This window comes from Momordica charantia (genome assembly GCF_013281855.1).
Source record: "Momordica charantia cultivar OHB3-1 chromosome 4 unlocalized genomic scaffold, Mcharantia_2.0 BLBB01000004.1, whole genome shotgun sequence".
In the NCBI taxonomy this organism is placed as follows: Eukaryota; Viridiplantae; Streptophyta; class Magnoliopsida; order Cucurbitales; family Cucurbitaceae; genus Momordica; species Momordica charantia.
The window spans coordinates 4436094-4453195 of record NW_028275162.1 but is presented as its reverse complement, the minus strand read 5'-3'; the positions used below and the strand labels follow the sequence as shown (position 1 = coordinate 4453195).

General features: G+C 29.9%; 2 protein-coding genes and 1 non-coding gene across 3 annotated transcripts; 1 reads left to right on the top strand and 2 right to left on the bottom strand.

Annotated features, from left to right (window-relative positions):
• Positions 1-2814: 2814 nt before the first annotated feature.
• LOC148211671 (uncharacterized) lies at positions 2815-3523 on the top strand. The gene has a single exon (XM_088123266.1). It carries the CDS (start codon positions 2990-2992, stop codon positions 3374-3376), a length of 387 nt encoding a protein of 128 aa, XP_087979392.1. The 5' UTR covers positions 2815-2989; the 3' UTR covers positions 3377-3523.
• A 4921-nt stretch (positions 3524-8444) lies between these two features.
• Positions 8445-8518, bottom strand: TRNAI-AAU (transfer RNA isoleucine (anticodon AAU)). The gene has a single exon. It is a non-coding gene; the product is annotated as a tRNA-Ile (tRNA).
• A 5765-nt stretch (positions 8519-14283) lies between these two features.
• Positions 14284-16537, bottom strand: LOC111007541 (Homeodomain-like superfamily protein). Its single transcript, XM_022279942.2, has 5 exons — positions 16076-16537; positions 15714-15925; positions 15207-15606; positions 14840-14916; positions 14284-14718 (listed from the first exon to the last, which is right to left on the bottom strand). Exons 1-5 carry the CDS (start codon positions 16281-16283, stop codon positions 14443-14445), a joined length of 1173 nt encoding a protein of 390 aa, XP_022135634.1. The 5' UTR covers positions 16284-16537; the 3' UTR covers positions 14284-14442.
• Positions 16538-17102: the final 565 nt, after the last annotated feature.

Here is a 17102-nt window from a genome sequence, read left to right as displayed (position 1 = left end):
ACTAAGCAAAGGAATATTCAATATTGCAGTAGTCTCCTCATCAATAAAGTGGGTTCTAATTTACCTTCATCCCAAAGGCCAGACGGGGTTCGGAGATCACTTACCTTGCTATTAAGAGGTAACAGAGGAGGAGACTGAATAAGAAAGGACGGAGCAAGAGGGATCCACCCATCAGCATAGATCCAGACCCCTTCGCCATTACCCACACGCCAGCGAAGCCCAGCCCGAAGAAGATCTCGCCCCCAAATGAGACTCTGCCAAAGAAAAAAGGCCGACGAACCCAATTTGGCTTCAAGGAAACCACACGTCTTAAAATATTTATGTTTCAGAATCAGAGCAAGAACGGATGAAGGATCACTAAAAAACCGCCAATCATGTTTCGCAAGAACAACACGATTAAAATGCTCTAGGTCTCGAAAGTCCAAACCCAGTGTTTCCAACTAACCCAATGAATCTTACGATGATTGCATGTAGTTTGATATAGCCAATGAGGTATTGGGAGATTTTTTTTTTTTTTATCTTTTTCAGTATAACCATAGATAAGGAATTTGAATTCTTAATTGGGAGAAATATATTTTAATAAGTCAATTATACTCAAATTAGTCGCACTAAAAACTAGACTATCGTTTAGGAATAAAATGTCCATAGGCATATATGTTCCTATCCTATTAAAGACAGTGTTCTAACGAGACTCATAGTTCTCTCCTTTCAAATCATATCTTGGTTTAAATGCTATGTCTCTGGCTATGTGCTTTTTTATTTCTTTGGTTTATTTTAGTATTTGTATTTTCAAAACATTTATTGTGATTTATTTACTTTCCAAATTTGCTTAATTTTCATTTCAGGTGCTTTTAAACATCAATTTTTGTCTTTTTACTTTTAAAAATGGACAATTTTGCCTCATTTATTTTATTTTTATTTCATTTATTTCGATCGAGATTTTAAACGACACTTCACTCACTAAATTTATTCAAATGTAGTTATAATTTGTATTATTTTGCAAGTAAAGACTAAAATGACCACTTTTTTAGAAGCACAAAAGGACAAAAATGGACGTTTTGAAAGTACAACAACTAAAATGAACAAAGTTGAAAGTTGTTTATGCACGATTTAGATCATCTCGAGATGCTCGGACCAATAGGCATACTTAAACTCTGAACTCTACAGTACACAGAGAGGAAAAAGCTCTGACACTCAAGTCAATTAAGGTTCGAACTATAGCTTTCATGATGAGGAATAGAATCACATATCTCATCACTGAAGTGGATACCTCTATTTATAGGCAAAGACTTGCAGGTCCCACCGACCCAATAGTTACAATCGTTTCGTGATCCATGCGTATCGTTGGAAAAGTGATTAATGAGTAGTGTTCGACTTGCCCTTTATTAAGGTCGGTTTGTAAGATCCGTATGGCTTGGCTCAACCATTAAGAAAGTCAGCACTCATATGGTCTATTTGTCGATTCAGCAAAGGGAGGTTTTCAAGCTATTCTCGAAGTGACCTATATATATTCATCATATGGTACTTAGGTTAATACCTCAAACTATTATGTAACATTTCTCAACTTATAATGTGTTGACACGTAGAAGGTCGGTTATTGTATTGTCTCCAACAAAAGTATATGAACTAATATAGACATTTTAAAAGTAGAGAGATCAAAATGAAAAAAAAAAAAAAAGAAAATAGTATGAACTAAAATAATATTTAAATAAAAAATAATAATAATAGTAAGAATAAAGAAGAATGTAAAAAAGAAAAGGCAAACTTTTTGGAAAGGACACGATTTAGGATTTAGTATCAACAATTAAGAAAAATAAAATTGGTCTGTTTCTTCACGAGCAAGATTCGCTGTTGTAGCAACTTAGCATGGGATGGGACCAACTTCAACGGCTACTAGTTTCTCTTTTTTCAAATTTTGTTTTTAATGAATTTTCACATATCATTATTTTTAGTATCTTGTTTTTAAATATATTTTCCCTAATTTTGCATAAAAAGTTTTTTAGTACCATTTTTTTTAATATATAAATAGTTTAAATGAATACATGACATTTTCCTTTTTAATTTACATGATGAACAAATATTTACAGATTTTGAATGAATTTAGACTTTCAATATCTAATAAATTGAAAAATAGATTAAAATACAAATTTATTTTCACAAACTTTTAAAAAGTTGCAATTGTATCTTGAAATTTAAGTTATAGTTTATGTAATTCTTATGTTAAATGATGTGACATCATGTTTTATTTAGTACAATTAACGTTAAATATAAAAATTTGAACCTCCAACTTTAAAGAAGTAGTAAATTTCATTTTATGAACCATATCTATTTTGATAATGAAATCCTGCCTTGAAGACATGATTCATTTTAGTATCAATCATGATTGGATCTATAATTGAAAAATGTCACCTCATAAAAAAAACTATTAAGAAAGTACCATTTTTCTTAAATTAACTTTAAAAAATAAATACAATTTTTTTAAAAATAAGACGTTATCATGTTAATAACAAAAATTGAGGTGAAAGGAGGAGAATGAACCAATCCAAAAATTGACCTAACCACTAGAACATCTTTCAACCAATTAAAATATCATCATTTTTCAACCAATTAAAATATCATATCTGATTGAAAGATTATGAGTTATAATCCCCTTATTGGTACAATTTCATCTTATTTGAACATTTAGTATGTAAAATACTAGATGCTTATGAATTAGAACCTATAATCTATTGATGATATTAAAGAGATAAATAAATAAATAATAAATATTTTTCTATCTTTTAAATTTTTATCCACTCACTCGCCTTAAAGCCACGTCTAGTTTTTCCGCTTGTCGTCCACTTCCACTTCCGACAAGTTCTGAACAATCTCTCTGTTTCTTTTTTTATTTTTATTTTTAAAATTTTTAAAAACCTCAAAATTCCCAAAACCCTTACTCCTCCTCCATCCGCCGCTTAAATTTCGGTGCAGAGAAACCAAATCCTCTCCCATGTCCTCTCCGATCGACCAGCTCCAGCCGCCGCCCACCTCCGCCGCCCCTCCCAGTTCCGGCCACGGCTCCGTTGGCCCCGTCATCGCCGTCCTCGCCGTCATTTCCATCCTCGGCGTCATTGCCGGCATGATCGGCCGCCTCTGCGCCGGCCGCCCTGTCCTCGGCTACGGCGGCCACTACGACCTCGAGTCCTGGGTCGAGACCAAATGTGCTTCGTGTATCGATGGCTCGCTCGACCCTCCGCCGCCGCGTAGACCGCCGCCGCCGGCGGTGGAGTCTATTCCGGTCGCGGAGCCGGTGGGCGGACCGCCGGAGATGAAGGAAGGGCAGCCTCAGCGGGAGAATTTGCAGCCGACGCCTCCGGGAAGCGGCGGAGAGTCGTGAGATTAAAAGAGTAAAGTTTTTCTTCTTTTTTTCCTTTCTTTATTTTTTTGGGGTTCAATTTTGATTCTTTTACAAATCTAGTGGATGAATATGAATCTTTGAAAATTTTCCCTTTGCAATTTAAATCATTGAATTTCGTCCTCGTAACAGTTTCTGAACTTTCACATTAAGTCTATCTTAATATGTTAGTACATATTTTCATATTTATAGCTAGTTCAATTATTAATTTGTCAAAAATAAATAAAGAACTTTCACAATAAAGTCTCGAAAGGAATGTGTACATGTCAAACAAAAATAAAGATTAAATTTTTAAAGGTTACTAAAATTGATATTTTTTAAATTTAAGGACAAGATTTAAATATTTATTTTTATCTCTAGGAGTGTCTAAATCAATTTAACTTAAGTCAATGCTGCCAATTAGAACATAATTCAGTAACATAAGGCACATATATTTGAATGAGATTAAGAGTATTGTACTAAAATGAATAACATTATATATTTTTTTTTTTTTACACTTTCAAAAAGCACACAATGAAACTTTTTATTCTTCTAAAAATGCCGTGGAAGTCTTTTTCTAGAGTTTTTTAGGGACTTTATACCATTTTAAAAAGACATCTGAGATTTATAGAAGAGCATAGGAATTTATTAAACATATGAGAATGAAGAGAAATTTCATCTCATAACTAGCTCTATACCATATGAAATATCATATTAAATAGAATGTACATTACATTAAAAATTTGGGAAAAAATAATTTTTAAGTAAATGGAAATCAGAAGATTCTAGTTCTATCCTATTTGTTTCATTTTTGTCCTTGTAGCTTTTGAGTGTTATATTTTAGTTGTCGACCTGAACATAGTTCAACTGTTCAAAACATCTATTTTAGATCAAAAAGTCGTGAGTTCGAATTCTCACCCTATATGTTGTACGAAAAAAATGTTATATTTTAGTTTTTAAATTTACATAAAAATATCTTTTTTTTTTCCTCTCTGATCACATTTCACAAATTTTATGAAGTGTATTCTAAACCACACGGTAGAAATCAAGATAAACGAAACATTTGAAAGGATAAAGATAAAATGTAAAATAAGTATGCTTTTTTAGACTACAACAAAATGTTAAATTTCAAATTGGTCCCTATGATTCGGGAAAAGTTTGAATTTGGTTCCTACCATTTTAAAAATTTCAATTTTGTTCTCGTGGGTTGGGCTTAGCTTCAAGTTAGTCTCTATCATTTTAAAAGTTTGAATTTGGTTCCTATGATTTGATTAAATCACACAAGTCGTCTCTAAATTGTATTTTACCCACTTGAAAAATTCACATATTTTATTTCATCATTTTTAGTCGACTCTAAACCCTAATACACGAAACTAACATAGTTACTCAAATACAAAGACTGCTGCATGGAAAAATAATAATAATAATAAGTCAATATGATAACATCAGAGACTATTTATCAAGTTCGAATAAACCATTGGAACAAAATAAAAATAGTTGAAACCAAATACGATGAGACTATTTATCAAGTTTGAATAAACCATTGGAACAAAATAAAAACAGTTGAAACTAAAATACAAATCAAATGATTGGATGAAAACTTTTAAAGTCATAGGGACCGAAATTGAACCTTCACCAAAACTGTAGAAACTAAATTTACAATTTAAGCAGAATTATTTGTCCTTTTTTTTTTGAACAAATCTTAAAGAGACTTTAACCTAAAATAAATATTTGAAATCAAATTTAATTTAACAGGTGATCTATGGTTGATAAACTTTTCTCTCTCAACCTTTTTTTTTTCTTTTTCCGAGTTCTAAAAGTTTCCCTTTATCCCATTTTTTTCCAAATTACATATCAAAAAAGAATATAATATTTCCTATAAATAAAAATGAAAAAGAAAAAACTAGTAGCTTGTTAGGGTAGGGAATGGGATAAGTTTGCTTTTTGGAAAAAGGTCAAAAAGCTAAACCATTATTTTGAAAATTGGTGGGCCAAAAAAGTCAGAAATATTTTGCTGCACTCCAATTCCACACGTCTCTTTACAATATTTTAAATTTTAATTATATAAATAGTTTATACTTTAGGATGCATATGATCTTATATTTGAAAATTGAGATCAAAACTGAAAAAATATATTTCTAAAAAGTGATTATTATGATCTCTTCGATTCTTTTTGAAGTATTTTATTGGGTATAAAATCTCTGTCAAAATTTTTTAAAGATGATCAAAATAGTTACTTTTCAAAAGTATAGAAACAAAAACGAACGTTTTGAAAGTACAACAACTAACATGAACTAATATTAAAAGTACGTACGTCAAAATATAGATGTTTTTAAAGTAGAAAGACAAAAATAAACTAAATCGGAAAGCACGGAGAACAAAATAGTATTTTAACTCAAAAAATTGTGAAATTGAATAGATCTATATCTTGTTTAAACTGATCAAATCGGTTATATTGATCTGTAAAATTTTTTAAATTTTGAGTTGTATAGGCCGTATGAGGATGGGGTAACCAAAAAAATAAAAATTAATTTAACAAATTTAAAGGGAACAACCATTATATCTTATGTTATAATTACGTAAAAATAGTCACCATTTTATTATTATAATTTTTTTTTTCAAATATAAATGTCAGATAGTTGCGGGAATTTATCCAATAATGTTGACACAGATTTCCGAACAATTCAAAATTCGTGGCGAGCTAATCAATTAAGCTTTATTGAACGAGAAATTAAAAAACACTGCAATACTCAAGTATGGAGGGATTACAACAATCATTAATTAATTAGTAAGGTTGTTAAGTAGTTTCGGATGATTTTTCTATATTATATTGTCGAATTCTTAGATCAAATGATGACGAGCTAAGGCAATCTAGACTAGGAGACTTTAAGTGTCGTCCACTGAACTTCGTAAATCGGTGTTGCTAGATCGATTATGGATTCATATCTTTAGTTCGCGTGGCTTGTTATATTTTAACTTCCAACGATGAAATTATTTGTTAATGTTTCAATAATTATATGGGACCACGGTAATAAACAACAAAATATAAAAATTGAACATTTTATATCCTTAAGAAAGTAAATAAATCTAAATACTATTTTAGACACAAATCTAATAACTATTTGACACGTCAAACTTTTTAAATATATTTTAATAATTGTTGAAAATTATCGAGTGGTCTTTCCTATTCTAAAAGTAATTGCTAAATAATTTATTAAAAAAAGGATCTTAAATTAATTTAATATGTATTTAATGCTTATCTCTAAACTAAAGTAGAAAGGTATGCAGATGTCGACGTGTCGTTCTTTCTTCTGTTTTTTGTTTTTTTGACATATCGATGTGTCGTTCTAAGTACAAGCAAGAGCAAGTTCCCAAGTTCACTGCCTTTTATGTTTTTGTTTCGTCGTTGTTTCTTTTGATTAATTGTGTTCATTCCTTATAATTTCCATCTCATTTAAATTATGGATAAACATTCATTTCGTACTCTCACTTTTTAGTTGATTTGAAAATCGACACCGATGAAAGATGAAATGAAGTCGATAGAGTGATGTTTAGCAGTTATTTTTCATATACTCGTCTCTGTCTCATTTAATATTTTATTCCGGTAAAATTCTCTACCAAATTTTAGAGAAATGGAGTGAGAATTTTTCTGTAGAGAATTAGCTTACATTGAGTTCCCTAAAAAATAATTTCTCGTTTATTATTGACTTATTTAAAAAGAATTTTGAAAAATAAATTTATAGTTAAATGCTTAATTATTTTAAATGATATGAATCTCAACGTATATAGTTGAATCCACCTCATTTAACGTAAATAAATTAAATATTTATAGTTTTTATTAAAACAATGGAACAAGGAATGAGATGAGGATGGGACGAAGAACGTATTACCCGTCATCATCACTGTTGAAGTAACGGGGACAAAACGTTCTCCGTCTTCACTTCGGATAGAGCCTAAGTTGAATTCTCCACCTTGTTTAGGGCGGGTCTTCGTAGAGACAGAGACCCTAAGCTGGGCTTTCCAATCCCCATTTAAGGGAGAGGTCTTACATGGTTCGTCTTCGTGAGAAAAATTAACCTTTTAAGTTTAAGAGTCAATATAAACATAGCTAAAGACATGCAACTCTTTCACTTTAGATCGATGTTGTTGTACTAAAATAATAACATCAATAATAATAAGGGTTTTTTTTTTCTCAGGTTACAAATTTTTTTTTTTTTTTTTGGAGATATTTCTGGCTACAATATTATTGACCTCGGTTGGGATCAAATTTTTTTGTTATTATTATTTTGGTTAGACAACTTAACTGAATTGAAAATTTTGTGTTTTATAAAATTTAAAATTGGTAGGTCCTCAATTTGGTTAGTAGGTTTGGTCATAATTATTATTTAACTCATGCACTCAAATCTTATACTCCTTATTCTTTTATGTAATATTTTAAACGAATTATTTTAAGATTTTACAAAAATCAAATTATAAAAGTACCTACTAATTAACTAACAAATTATACAAAATTAAATTAATCATTAAAAAAAATCAAATATGGCCACAAAATCAAGTAATTAATTAATAAAATGGAATAATATGTAACACAAACATAGTATTCTTATGTTTTTAGGAATAACTTGTTCAGTTAGTTAAAAAAAAAAAAGAATAACTTGTTTAGACAGGCAAGATTCTCAATATTAAAGATTCAGAATGAATATAAGCATAAATATTGTGTTTAAGCAGTAAAATTTTTAGCAAATGACAAGAATTTTAGAAAATAAAATAATTTTTATGTCCTGTTTTATAGCAAATTTACTTTGAATTTTATGTTTCTGAAAATTGTGTTTCTGTACTTTTTTTGTTCTTGTTATATTATATAATTCCATTTCTTTTAAAAATCTAAATTGAATTCTAAAAAATTATATAAGATTTTCTTTGAAGCTAACAATTCTATATATATAAAGGTTCTCCAGTACCTGTTTATGTTCGTGAAATTTAATTTATTATTATTAAATATATATAATATAATTTTTATATTATAAAAAAGAATAAAATATCAACAATTATAAAAATTGAAATAAAAAAATGGCCCATGCAGGTCTCGAACCTGCGACCTTCGCGTTATTAGCACGACGCTCTAACCAACTGAGCTAATAGGCCATTTGTCATACAATATAACTTATTAATAATTCATGTAAAAATTTAAATATTGCAGTTATTCGAGTTTAAATAATAAATGGGTAAATTTTCTAAATAACAATAATAATAATAATAAATGGGTAAAGATATTTTGAAGCATAAAAGTAAGTTATATAAATAAATATATAATCGATTTTAATACTATTTTTTTCAAGTTTGTCATAACAATTGACGCCTACCCTTGCCCTTTTTCTTGAGGTTCAAACATCTATACTCCTAATTTGTTGTACTTAAAAAAATTACTATCATTTAAATGTTAGAAAAATATGATATATAAGTTTAATCCAATATTTTCGTTGGAGATAAGGGTAGTTATTAGTATAATTAAATTTTTAATGGTTAATTCTATATAAAACAACAGACCATTGAAGGTTTAATAAGTTACCATGGTCATCTCATATTAATGGGTAGGTGGTCTTTTTTTTTTCGCTTTTATGAATAAATATATATTTCATCCGTTAACACGAGGTTAACAAAATGTATTTTGACATTAGATCATCACTATATCAATGAATTTTAGAATTTTACAACAATAAAGACTTGATTGAAGTAAAATAATGCATAACATACGAAATATGAACTTTTTTTTAAACTGTGACAAAATTAACAATGGCCGAACAAAGCTAATATCTATTTATTCATGTCATTTTATGGGGTTCAAATTTTGAAATCTTATTGCCACCGTCCAAAGAATGTGGCCCAAATCTCACGATATTTTTCGGCCCAAAAGTTAATACTGTTCCAAAATAACACGGGCCTCGCTATGAACAATAGCCCAACAGAAGTTGTTTATTTTTATTTATTTTTATATTATTATTATTGATAGTTTGAATAGTGTTTTATTTCGACTAATTCGAGTTTTATAAATTTTTTAAAACTAGATAAAAATATATCTTTACAAAAAATCCCATAGTATTTTTTTTTTTTGGAAATAAATTCCATAATACTTGGTAGCATTTAAGTTGGTCCTTTTGAAGGAAAAAAAGAAGAGAATTTCCAATTTTTCATTACATGATTAAATAATGTATTTTAAAATATATTAGCACATTTATATTCTTAAAAAATAATAATAAATTATGTGATCTTTTATGCATGTGAGACGTTTTTGACTTGGTTTTATTATTTTCATTTTGTTGTTTTGTAAAGAAATTACAAATAGGGCAATAATAAAAATTTATTGCATTAATGGTGGCTGCTTTTTAAATTTATAAAATAAGCTACAACATCTCAAATATTATGTCTAAAAAAGCTACCATATATGTTTTTTTTTTTAAAAGCTATATTTGAAATTACCTTCTTTTCGGAATAAGTGGGCAACTTAAGTCTTATTTAAGTTGTAATGCACGGCAGAAAGTAATTCATGTAATATGAATCAAATTATTTTTTTGTTTATATTATTTCATGTATCACCAACTTTAAGAATATTGTATCACGTTTGATCGGTTATATCAATGTTGTGTAACAAAACTATAAGGTGACTATAATTATTTATTGTTATAGCAAAGATGCTATAGAACGTACACTTTTATATTATAAACTTATTTTATTTTTGATAAAAATAGAAACAATATTATAAATTATAATATATTATACGATAAATTGTATACTATTTTTTTGCTGTTGTAACCTACGACGATTTTAATTTTCTGTTTTTTTTTAATGAAGTGCTTGTTTAAAAAAAAAGTTGTACACTTTTTTTAATTATTTAATTAAATAAAATTTATAACTCAACATATGATAATATATTTCTTAAAACATGGATCTTCAGCACTAATTGACATATATCTCAAATTAAGAGGTTTTGAGTTCGATCCCACATTCCCACATTCCCACATGTTGTACTAAAAAAACTTATCACAATTCTTTCAAATCTACATGAATCGCTCGTTAAATTTTCACTAATCCCAAAACACAAACAAGGGAAAAACAAGGATATCATAACACTTGTCTTTTCAAGATTTATTCTTTTGGACGAATCACATTCCACCATCCCAATAATACATACAAAAATGCTCTATTCTAATAAGAACAAAATGTTGAGCGTAGCTATTTGTTTGTTTGTTTTTTCAAAATTTGCCCCTCAAAGGAATCTCTCTTATGTGTGTGTCTTAATTGGAGAGGTGTCTTGTCTTTCAAAAAGTGGGCTGTGTCCCTCATCATACCATGTCTCCATAAGATTCTCCCAATTGGTTTACTTTGTGAGAGTGACACTCAATACCCTTTCATCATCAAATTTAACCAAAAAAAAAAAAAAAACATTGCAGCTGGTTGTGTTCTTGTTAATAAGTTGACCAATCAACACAACTTTTCAGCATGATTTTTGGTTTCAAATTAAGAAGAAAAAAACATTCATGATATGTTTTTGGGGGCTGTGGTGCTGTAAAATTTGACCATTTTTTCATCATTCTGTCTTCTGCCATGGAGAGGGGTTAAAAATGTTGAAATATGGTGATTTTTTTTTTTTTAACTTTTGCTCATTTTGATTTGATATAAGTGTGTGAAATGTCTTGGGATTATAATCAAGTGCATTTGGAAAAATTCCAATCTGTTTTTGTCATTTCTTTTTAATTAATTAAGAGAGTTCATTGTATTCCTTTTTGTGTAGTGATATGTTTGGAAGTTGTGTTTTAAAATAAAATTTTAGTAAAAATGTTAACAAAATTTGATTTACGGGTAAGGTTTATGTTTCTTTGAAATTAAAAAAAAATTCAGTTCTTTTATTTCCAATTTCTTATTTTTAATTAGAAAATAGAGCTACTTTAGATAACAATTTCTTGTTTCTTATTATTTCTTTTTTATTTAAAAAAGAAACACGTTTCGTAATCATTTCTGATTTTAGGTAAACAAAAGCAAAAATTTTTTATCTTTCAAATTAAACATTCAAATATTTTATGTTATATTTACTTATTCTTTTTAATTTTTATTATGCATTTTAAAAATAAAAAATAATAAAATAATGTCTTTATCTATTTTTTTCCTGAAAAAACAGAAAATAGAAATAAGTAATAAGAAACTTGAATCCCAATACCGTTTCTATTTCTTATTTCTTGTTTCCTCTATTTTGATAAAGAAAGAAATAATTTCATTTGGTAACTCTAGCTCTTCTTCTTCATTTTTTTATCGAAAAAAAGAAGGAAGATTGATTTTGTTGTAAATGAGAATAAGAAAAAAGAAACTTGTTTCTTTTTCCAAAATTTCTATACAATTTTGCGAATGTTTCTTATAAATGAAAAAAAAACATAAATAGTTATCAAATTTTTAAGTTTATCAATAAAACTAGAAATAAGAAACAATAAAAAAAAATGAACATTACTAAATGGGTCATTAACTTTGTTGTTTCCAAAATTGTACATAATTTTAGAAACGTTTAGTGAGAAATGAGATATGGTTCGCTGGGTAACGTTTTCGTTTTTTGTTTTTTGTTTCTAAATTTTGAAAAATATTTTAAAAAGAAAAGAGGCGAAATTTCATAAACTAAAAAAAGTAGTTTAGCAGAAACGTATGCCTTAATTCCATTCCCCCATCTCATTTAAAGTACAAATGCTAATTTTTGTTTTTAATATTTCCTTATAAAAAAACTTCTTTTCTATTTTTAAATTTAAAAGTATTTTGAAATTTTATTTTTATTTAAAGCTGTTATATTTTCTAAAAAAATATATATTTTCTATTTCTTAAATCAAATTAATTTTAATATTTATTATTTATCTAAAGTTAATAATTTAGACTTTTATATCAAAGATATTTATATGGTAAACTATATTTTTTTAACAAATTATATTATTTGAGGTTAAGTTATAGCTTTTTATATTATATCTACTAAATTTTATTTTAACTAAAAATAAAAATAAAAATAAATCAACATAAGTTAAAAATATATCTTCGATCAAGAGGTCGTGAGCTCGAACTCCTACCGCCACAAGTTGTTATACTAAAAAGAATTAAAAATTAAAACAAGAAACCGTAATAGTTATGAACATATTGTTGTTTCTATTTCTTTTTTCAAGTGGTTACCAAACCTATTTTTGTTACTGGTTCTAAAAATTAAGTAACAAAAAAAAAAATGGAATACAAGAAATGAGAATGATACACTGTTTCTTTATTCACAACCTTGTGGTTAGTATCTGAATTATGTTCGCTTTGGCCCTATCTAGTTTTTAAAAGGTTAGAAATTAGGAAAAAAAAAAAAGAAAAAAAAAACCAGTAAAGCCCAATGTTTCTCACTTAATCATTTTTCATGTTGTGAAACCAAACCAAAACCAAACAATCCCTTTGGCTTTGGAAAGAAGTACAAAGTTGGATACTTTCTCAAGTAACCTAAATTGGGAAGAATAATGTCACCATCACTTTTTTGCTTTACACCAAAAACATTATAAAATACCAAAATAATAAATAATCAAAACCAATATTAAAAAAGAATAAAAAAAAATTTGCAGATAATTTCAGACATTTTTATTTTATTCACCATATGATAAGTTCGGATCTTGTCCTGTCAACACCATATCTTCTCTCTCTCTCTACACTTTTTTTTTTTTTTTTTTTTTTTGCATCTTCTTCTCAAATGGGGTTTTAAATTCCTTCTCCCTCTCTTAAATTAGAAAAATTAGGTACTCACAATAAAACAAAGTTAGGTCAAGGTTCAATGGATCAAATATGATTCCATGTTATATGTATGACTTCATATAAAATTCTATTCTTTTTCAATTTAAAATTTTATAATTATTAAACGAGAAATAAGAAACATCAATATTACCATCGAGTCTGTAATTTGAAGCAAAATAAAGTTTAAAATAAGATGAGAACCACCTAATAAAAGATTAAATGAATTGTGTGAAATATCTAAAATTGGTTTGGGCTAAGAATGGTTAGCACTAGGATATCCATTTTTTTAACAAAAGTTGAAAAATGAAAAGAGAAAAAAGAAAAAAAAAAAGGAAAACTATCTTGTTACAATCACATGGAACATTTAATACTTGTTTCCTAATGAAAGAATTCAAATCACATGGAACATTAATAATGTTGGTTTTTTTCCTCTGTCTGATCATGAAAAGAGAACTTTTTGCTTACTTTATTCCTAAATAGGGAGAAAAGAAAACAGTACACTACAATCTTTGCACAAACAAATTATGGTAAAATACACTTTCAATAAAATACAATTTTCATCCGCAAGGTTTAGATTTGTCTCCTTATGGCATATTTTGTTCTTGAGGTTTGATTTTAGTTTTTAATTGGTTCAGTTTGAAGTTTGAGTTTGGTTTTTAACTGAACTATTAGTTTAAGATTGGTTGATTTCAAGAAAAATGACGATCTTTTAAACTCAATGATCAAATGGGAAAAAATGTAACTTACTAGACAAATTATCGTCTCAATCCAACTTTCAAAACCAAACTTTCAAAACCAAAAGTATTTCAACCGGTTTGATTTCGGTGAGATTGATATTTTATAGATTAGGTCGAGTCGAAACAACCCATTTAAATTTTTAATTTTGAACTTTGAATGATACTAATGGAAACAAAAACTACCCATGACATGAGGGAGAGAGAACATGAACTTTGTTTTGGAAATTATAAATTTGATGAAAATGAAGAGATGAAATATATCAGATTTATCAATACAAACAAGATCTTGAAAACTATTATCCCAAATTCCCAAAAGGGGGAAGAAGAGGGAATTTAAAAAAAAAAAAAAAAAAAACCTCATATTCTTTTCAGAAAAAAAAAAAATCAAACTAATCCTGCAAAAATAATTCACAGCTTCCTTGATTCACTCTATCTTGTGATATTCATCTTTCTGATTCTCTTCTCTTTTATGTACTGTGTACAACAATCCCTCTGTAATTGACAAACTCCAATACTGTATAGTATTATTATGCCTCAAAACTTTTTACATCATCTTTTGCCAGTGTGAGCCTGAGTTTTCCAGTAGCCATAGCTTTCGGATTTCGTATCTTCCTCGTCCTCCACGCTCTCGCCTCCTGTTGTCGAATACCCTCCGTTTCCAGCCAACTGGAGCGGACCTTGTGGTGAGGCTGACTGAGAGCTGCTCACCTTTGAGGATTCACCACACCCATCTTGGGGCATCCATAGATCTCCTAAAACAACCGGGGATTGGTCTGCTCGGGCAGCTGCGGTCGAGGGGTGTCGCCGAGTATGAAGACGGTATTTCTGCATTGACAAGAAAAACCGATTGTTCGCGTTATCATTGTTGATGAGTTTATAAAGGGTTGCAATGTCATTCAGTTTCAAGGAGAAAGAGTTTGGTGATGGGAGTGGTTTGGAACCTTACTTGTAAATGGCTTTTTACTTCATCATTGGTTAGGCCATCCACCTGCATCAGTTCCCTAATTTGCTTTGGAGTTGCGACTGCATTCGATCAAAAAACGTCCGAATTAGAGGCAGTATTCACAAGAAAATCAACAAGTTTTACAGTCTGCTAACATCTCATTAACACAGAAAAATGATCCAACAGTTCAAGAGAAATTCTTATCATCTAGTTTAGGCTAATTGAATTTATTTGATTCATCCATTAGCTAAAGAAATCATACAAGGAAGTAACAGAAAAGTGATCAAAACTGAAAACCAACTTCAAATTGATTCAAACATGTAAAATAAGACACACCCAATGCTTGATCTTATGGATAGTTAGTTCTCACCTTGTGAGCCTCCAAGTTGTTGCAAGGCATTCACGAATCGTCGATGCAACTCCGGGGACCAGCACCTCCGCTGCTTGCGGGCAGGCTGCTGCTGCTGCAGTGGCAATACAGTCCGTAGATTGGACTGAACATCAGGAGCAGAGGTCGAAGTAGCTCGGTTGCCACTCGACCGCAAAACACAGGATCCCAATTCATCTGTAGGATTCTTCAAGCTGGGAGTGACCAAAGAAAGTGCACAAATGGGAGATTCAATCTTCTCTTGCTTCTTCACAGCAGCCACGGCTGGAAAAGCAGAAGAAGATGACTTAAACCCAACAAATGAACTCTCTTCATCCTTATTTCGACATGGCCGAAACCGATCCTCCGAAGCAGCAGCTAAGTAACCCCACCCCTCGTTTCTCTAATCACAAACAAAACGGCGAAAATTTGGATTGGTCATAATTTCCAAACACCCAACAGAAATTTACTGTTTCATTTTCAGACAAACAAATGCAAATCTTAATCTACCTTGGTTTTGATTTGGGGGGTGTTTTGGAAGTCATCAGTCTTCCATAGCTGAACAGAGCTCATCCATTCCTTCTTATCTCTACTATCCTGTTCTTCCTCATTCTCATCAGAGTCCTTCTTCAACGAAATGAATTCCTCAAGAACTGGTTTGGGCTTCGGGGAAGAGCAAGAAGAACCACATTGCAGTGAAGAGTCCTTCAAAGCAAGAATCGCTACAAAAACACATAAAAGAAAAAGCTAAATCCAGAAGCCCCCACAAAAAAAAATCCAAAAGAAACACCAATCAAATGGAACCAAAAAAACCCCATCTCTCAGAATCGAATTTGGGGCCAAAAGAAAAAAAAAAGAAAAAAAAAACTCACCATCGTTCAACAGAAGCATACAGAAGGGAAGCTCCCGCTTGAAGGCGTCGATCTTCTTCATTTCTTCCTCCAAATTCTTCACAAAATCGTCGAGTCTGGAGAGGCGCTCGGACGCATTAGTCATGGTGGAGATACGACGGAGGAAATCGGCGATGGTTTTGGGAGTAAAAGGGTAATCCCAGCTGATATTAGGCGAAAGGGAACCCATATTGATGGGATTGAGAGGCAGATCTTCAGAAATTGGGGAGATGGGTGATGGTAAAGTGATGAAACAGCATCAGAAATGGGGGATTAATGGAGAAAGGAGATTTAAAAGAGTGAGGGGCGAGGGAGAAAATGGAGAAGAGTGTCAAATGGAAGCAAAGAAAATTGAGAATAAAACGCGGAGATTCTGACTTGCGGATGCAGAGAAGGCATCGCCGATTTTAGATGGAGATTCACGGAGCTTATGCATAAATCCCTTACTCTCGTGTCGTCGCGTTTTTCTATTTTCCCTATTTTTTCCATTTTTATTTTTCATGTTTTTATTATTTTTATTGTATGGCTTAGTTGCCTGACAAAAACTTGTTATTGCGCTGTGATACATTAATATTAATATTATGTGTCTATTAATATTATTTTGATGGTATTTTTCATATTTTTGTAATAATATGAAAATATCAATTTAATTATGTCAAAATGTTGTTGGAAATGTTAATAGATATTTATGTAAAATTATAATAAAAGTAAAAAGTTTTGGTTAGTATGATTATTTTCTTTAAATCGTGTTATACTATAGAGGAAAACATACACGTACTAATACAAAAATAAGTTTATTCCATCGCAAATTTTGAAAAACGCGACTTGTATCCATTAACTCGCCTAATTCTAGAATGGAGAAAGAAATTTTTTTAGCGTAACTTAACCATCCTAGTTCGGCCAGACCCTACTACATTTGGTTGACAAGGTAACTCGTAAGATATTAAATCTTAGGTAGGTGGCCACCATGGTTTGAACTCATTCCTTCTAAATCCTTTACTATCGATTT

Bases quoted from the DNA above. Each gene is read 5' to 3' on its own strand.
- LOC148211671 (XM_088123266.1), top strand. From the start codon at position 2,990: ATGTCCTCTCCGATCGACCAGCTCCAGCCGCCGCCCACCTCCGCCGCC.
- LOC111007541 (XM_022279942.2), bottom strand. From the start codon at position 16,283: ATGGGTTCCCTTTCGCCTAATATCAGCTGGGATTACCCTTTTACTCCC. The intron at 15,926-16,075 runs GTGAGTTTTTTT...GTGTTTTTGTAG, and splicing joins TATGCTTCTGTTGAACGATG to CGATTCTTGCTTTGAAGGAC. The intron at 15,607-15,713 runs GTAGATTAAGAT...GTTTGTGATTAG, and splicing joins CCCCCCAAATCAAAACCAAG to AGAAACGAGGGGTGGGGTTA.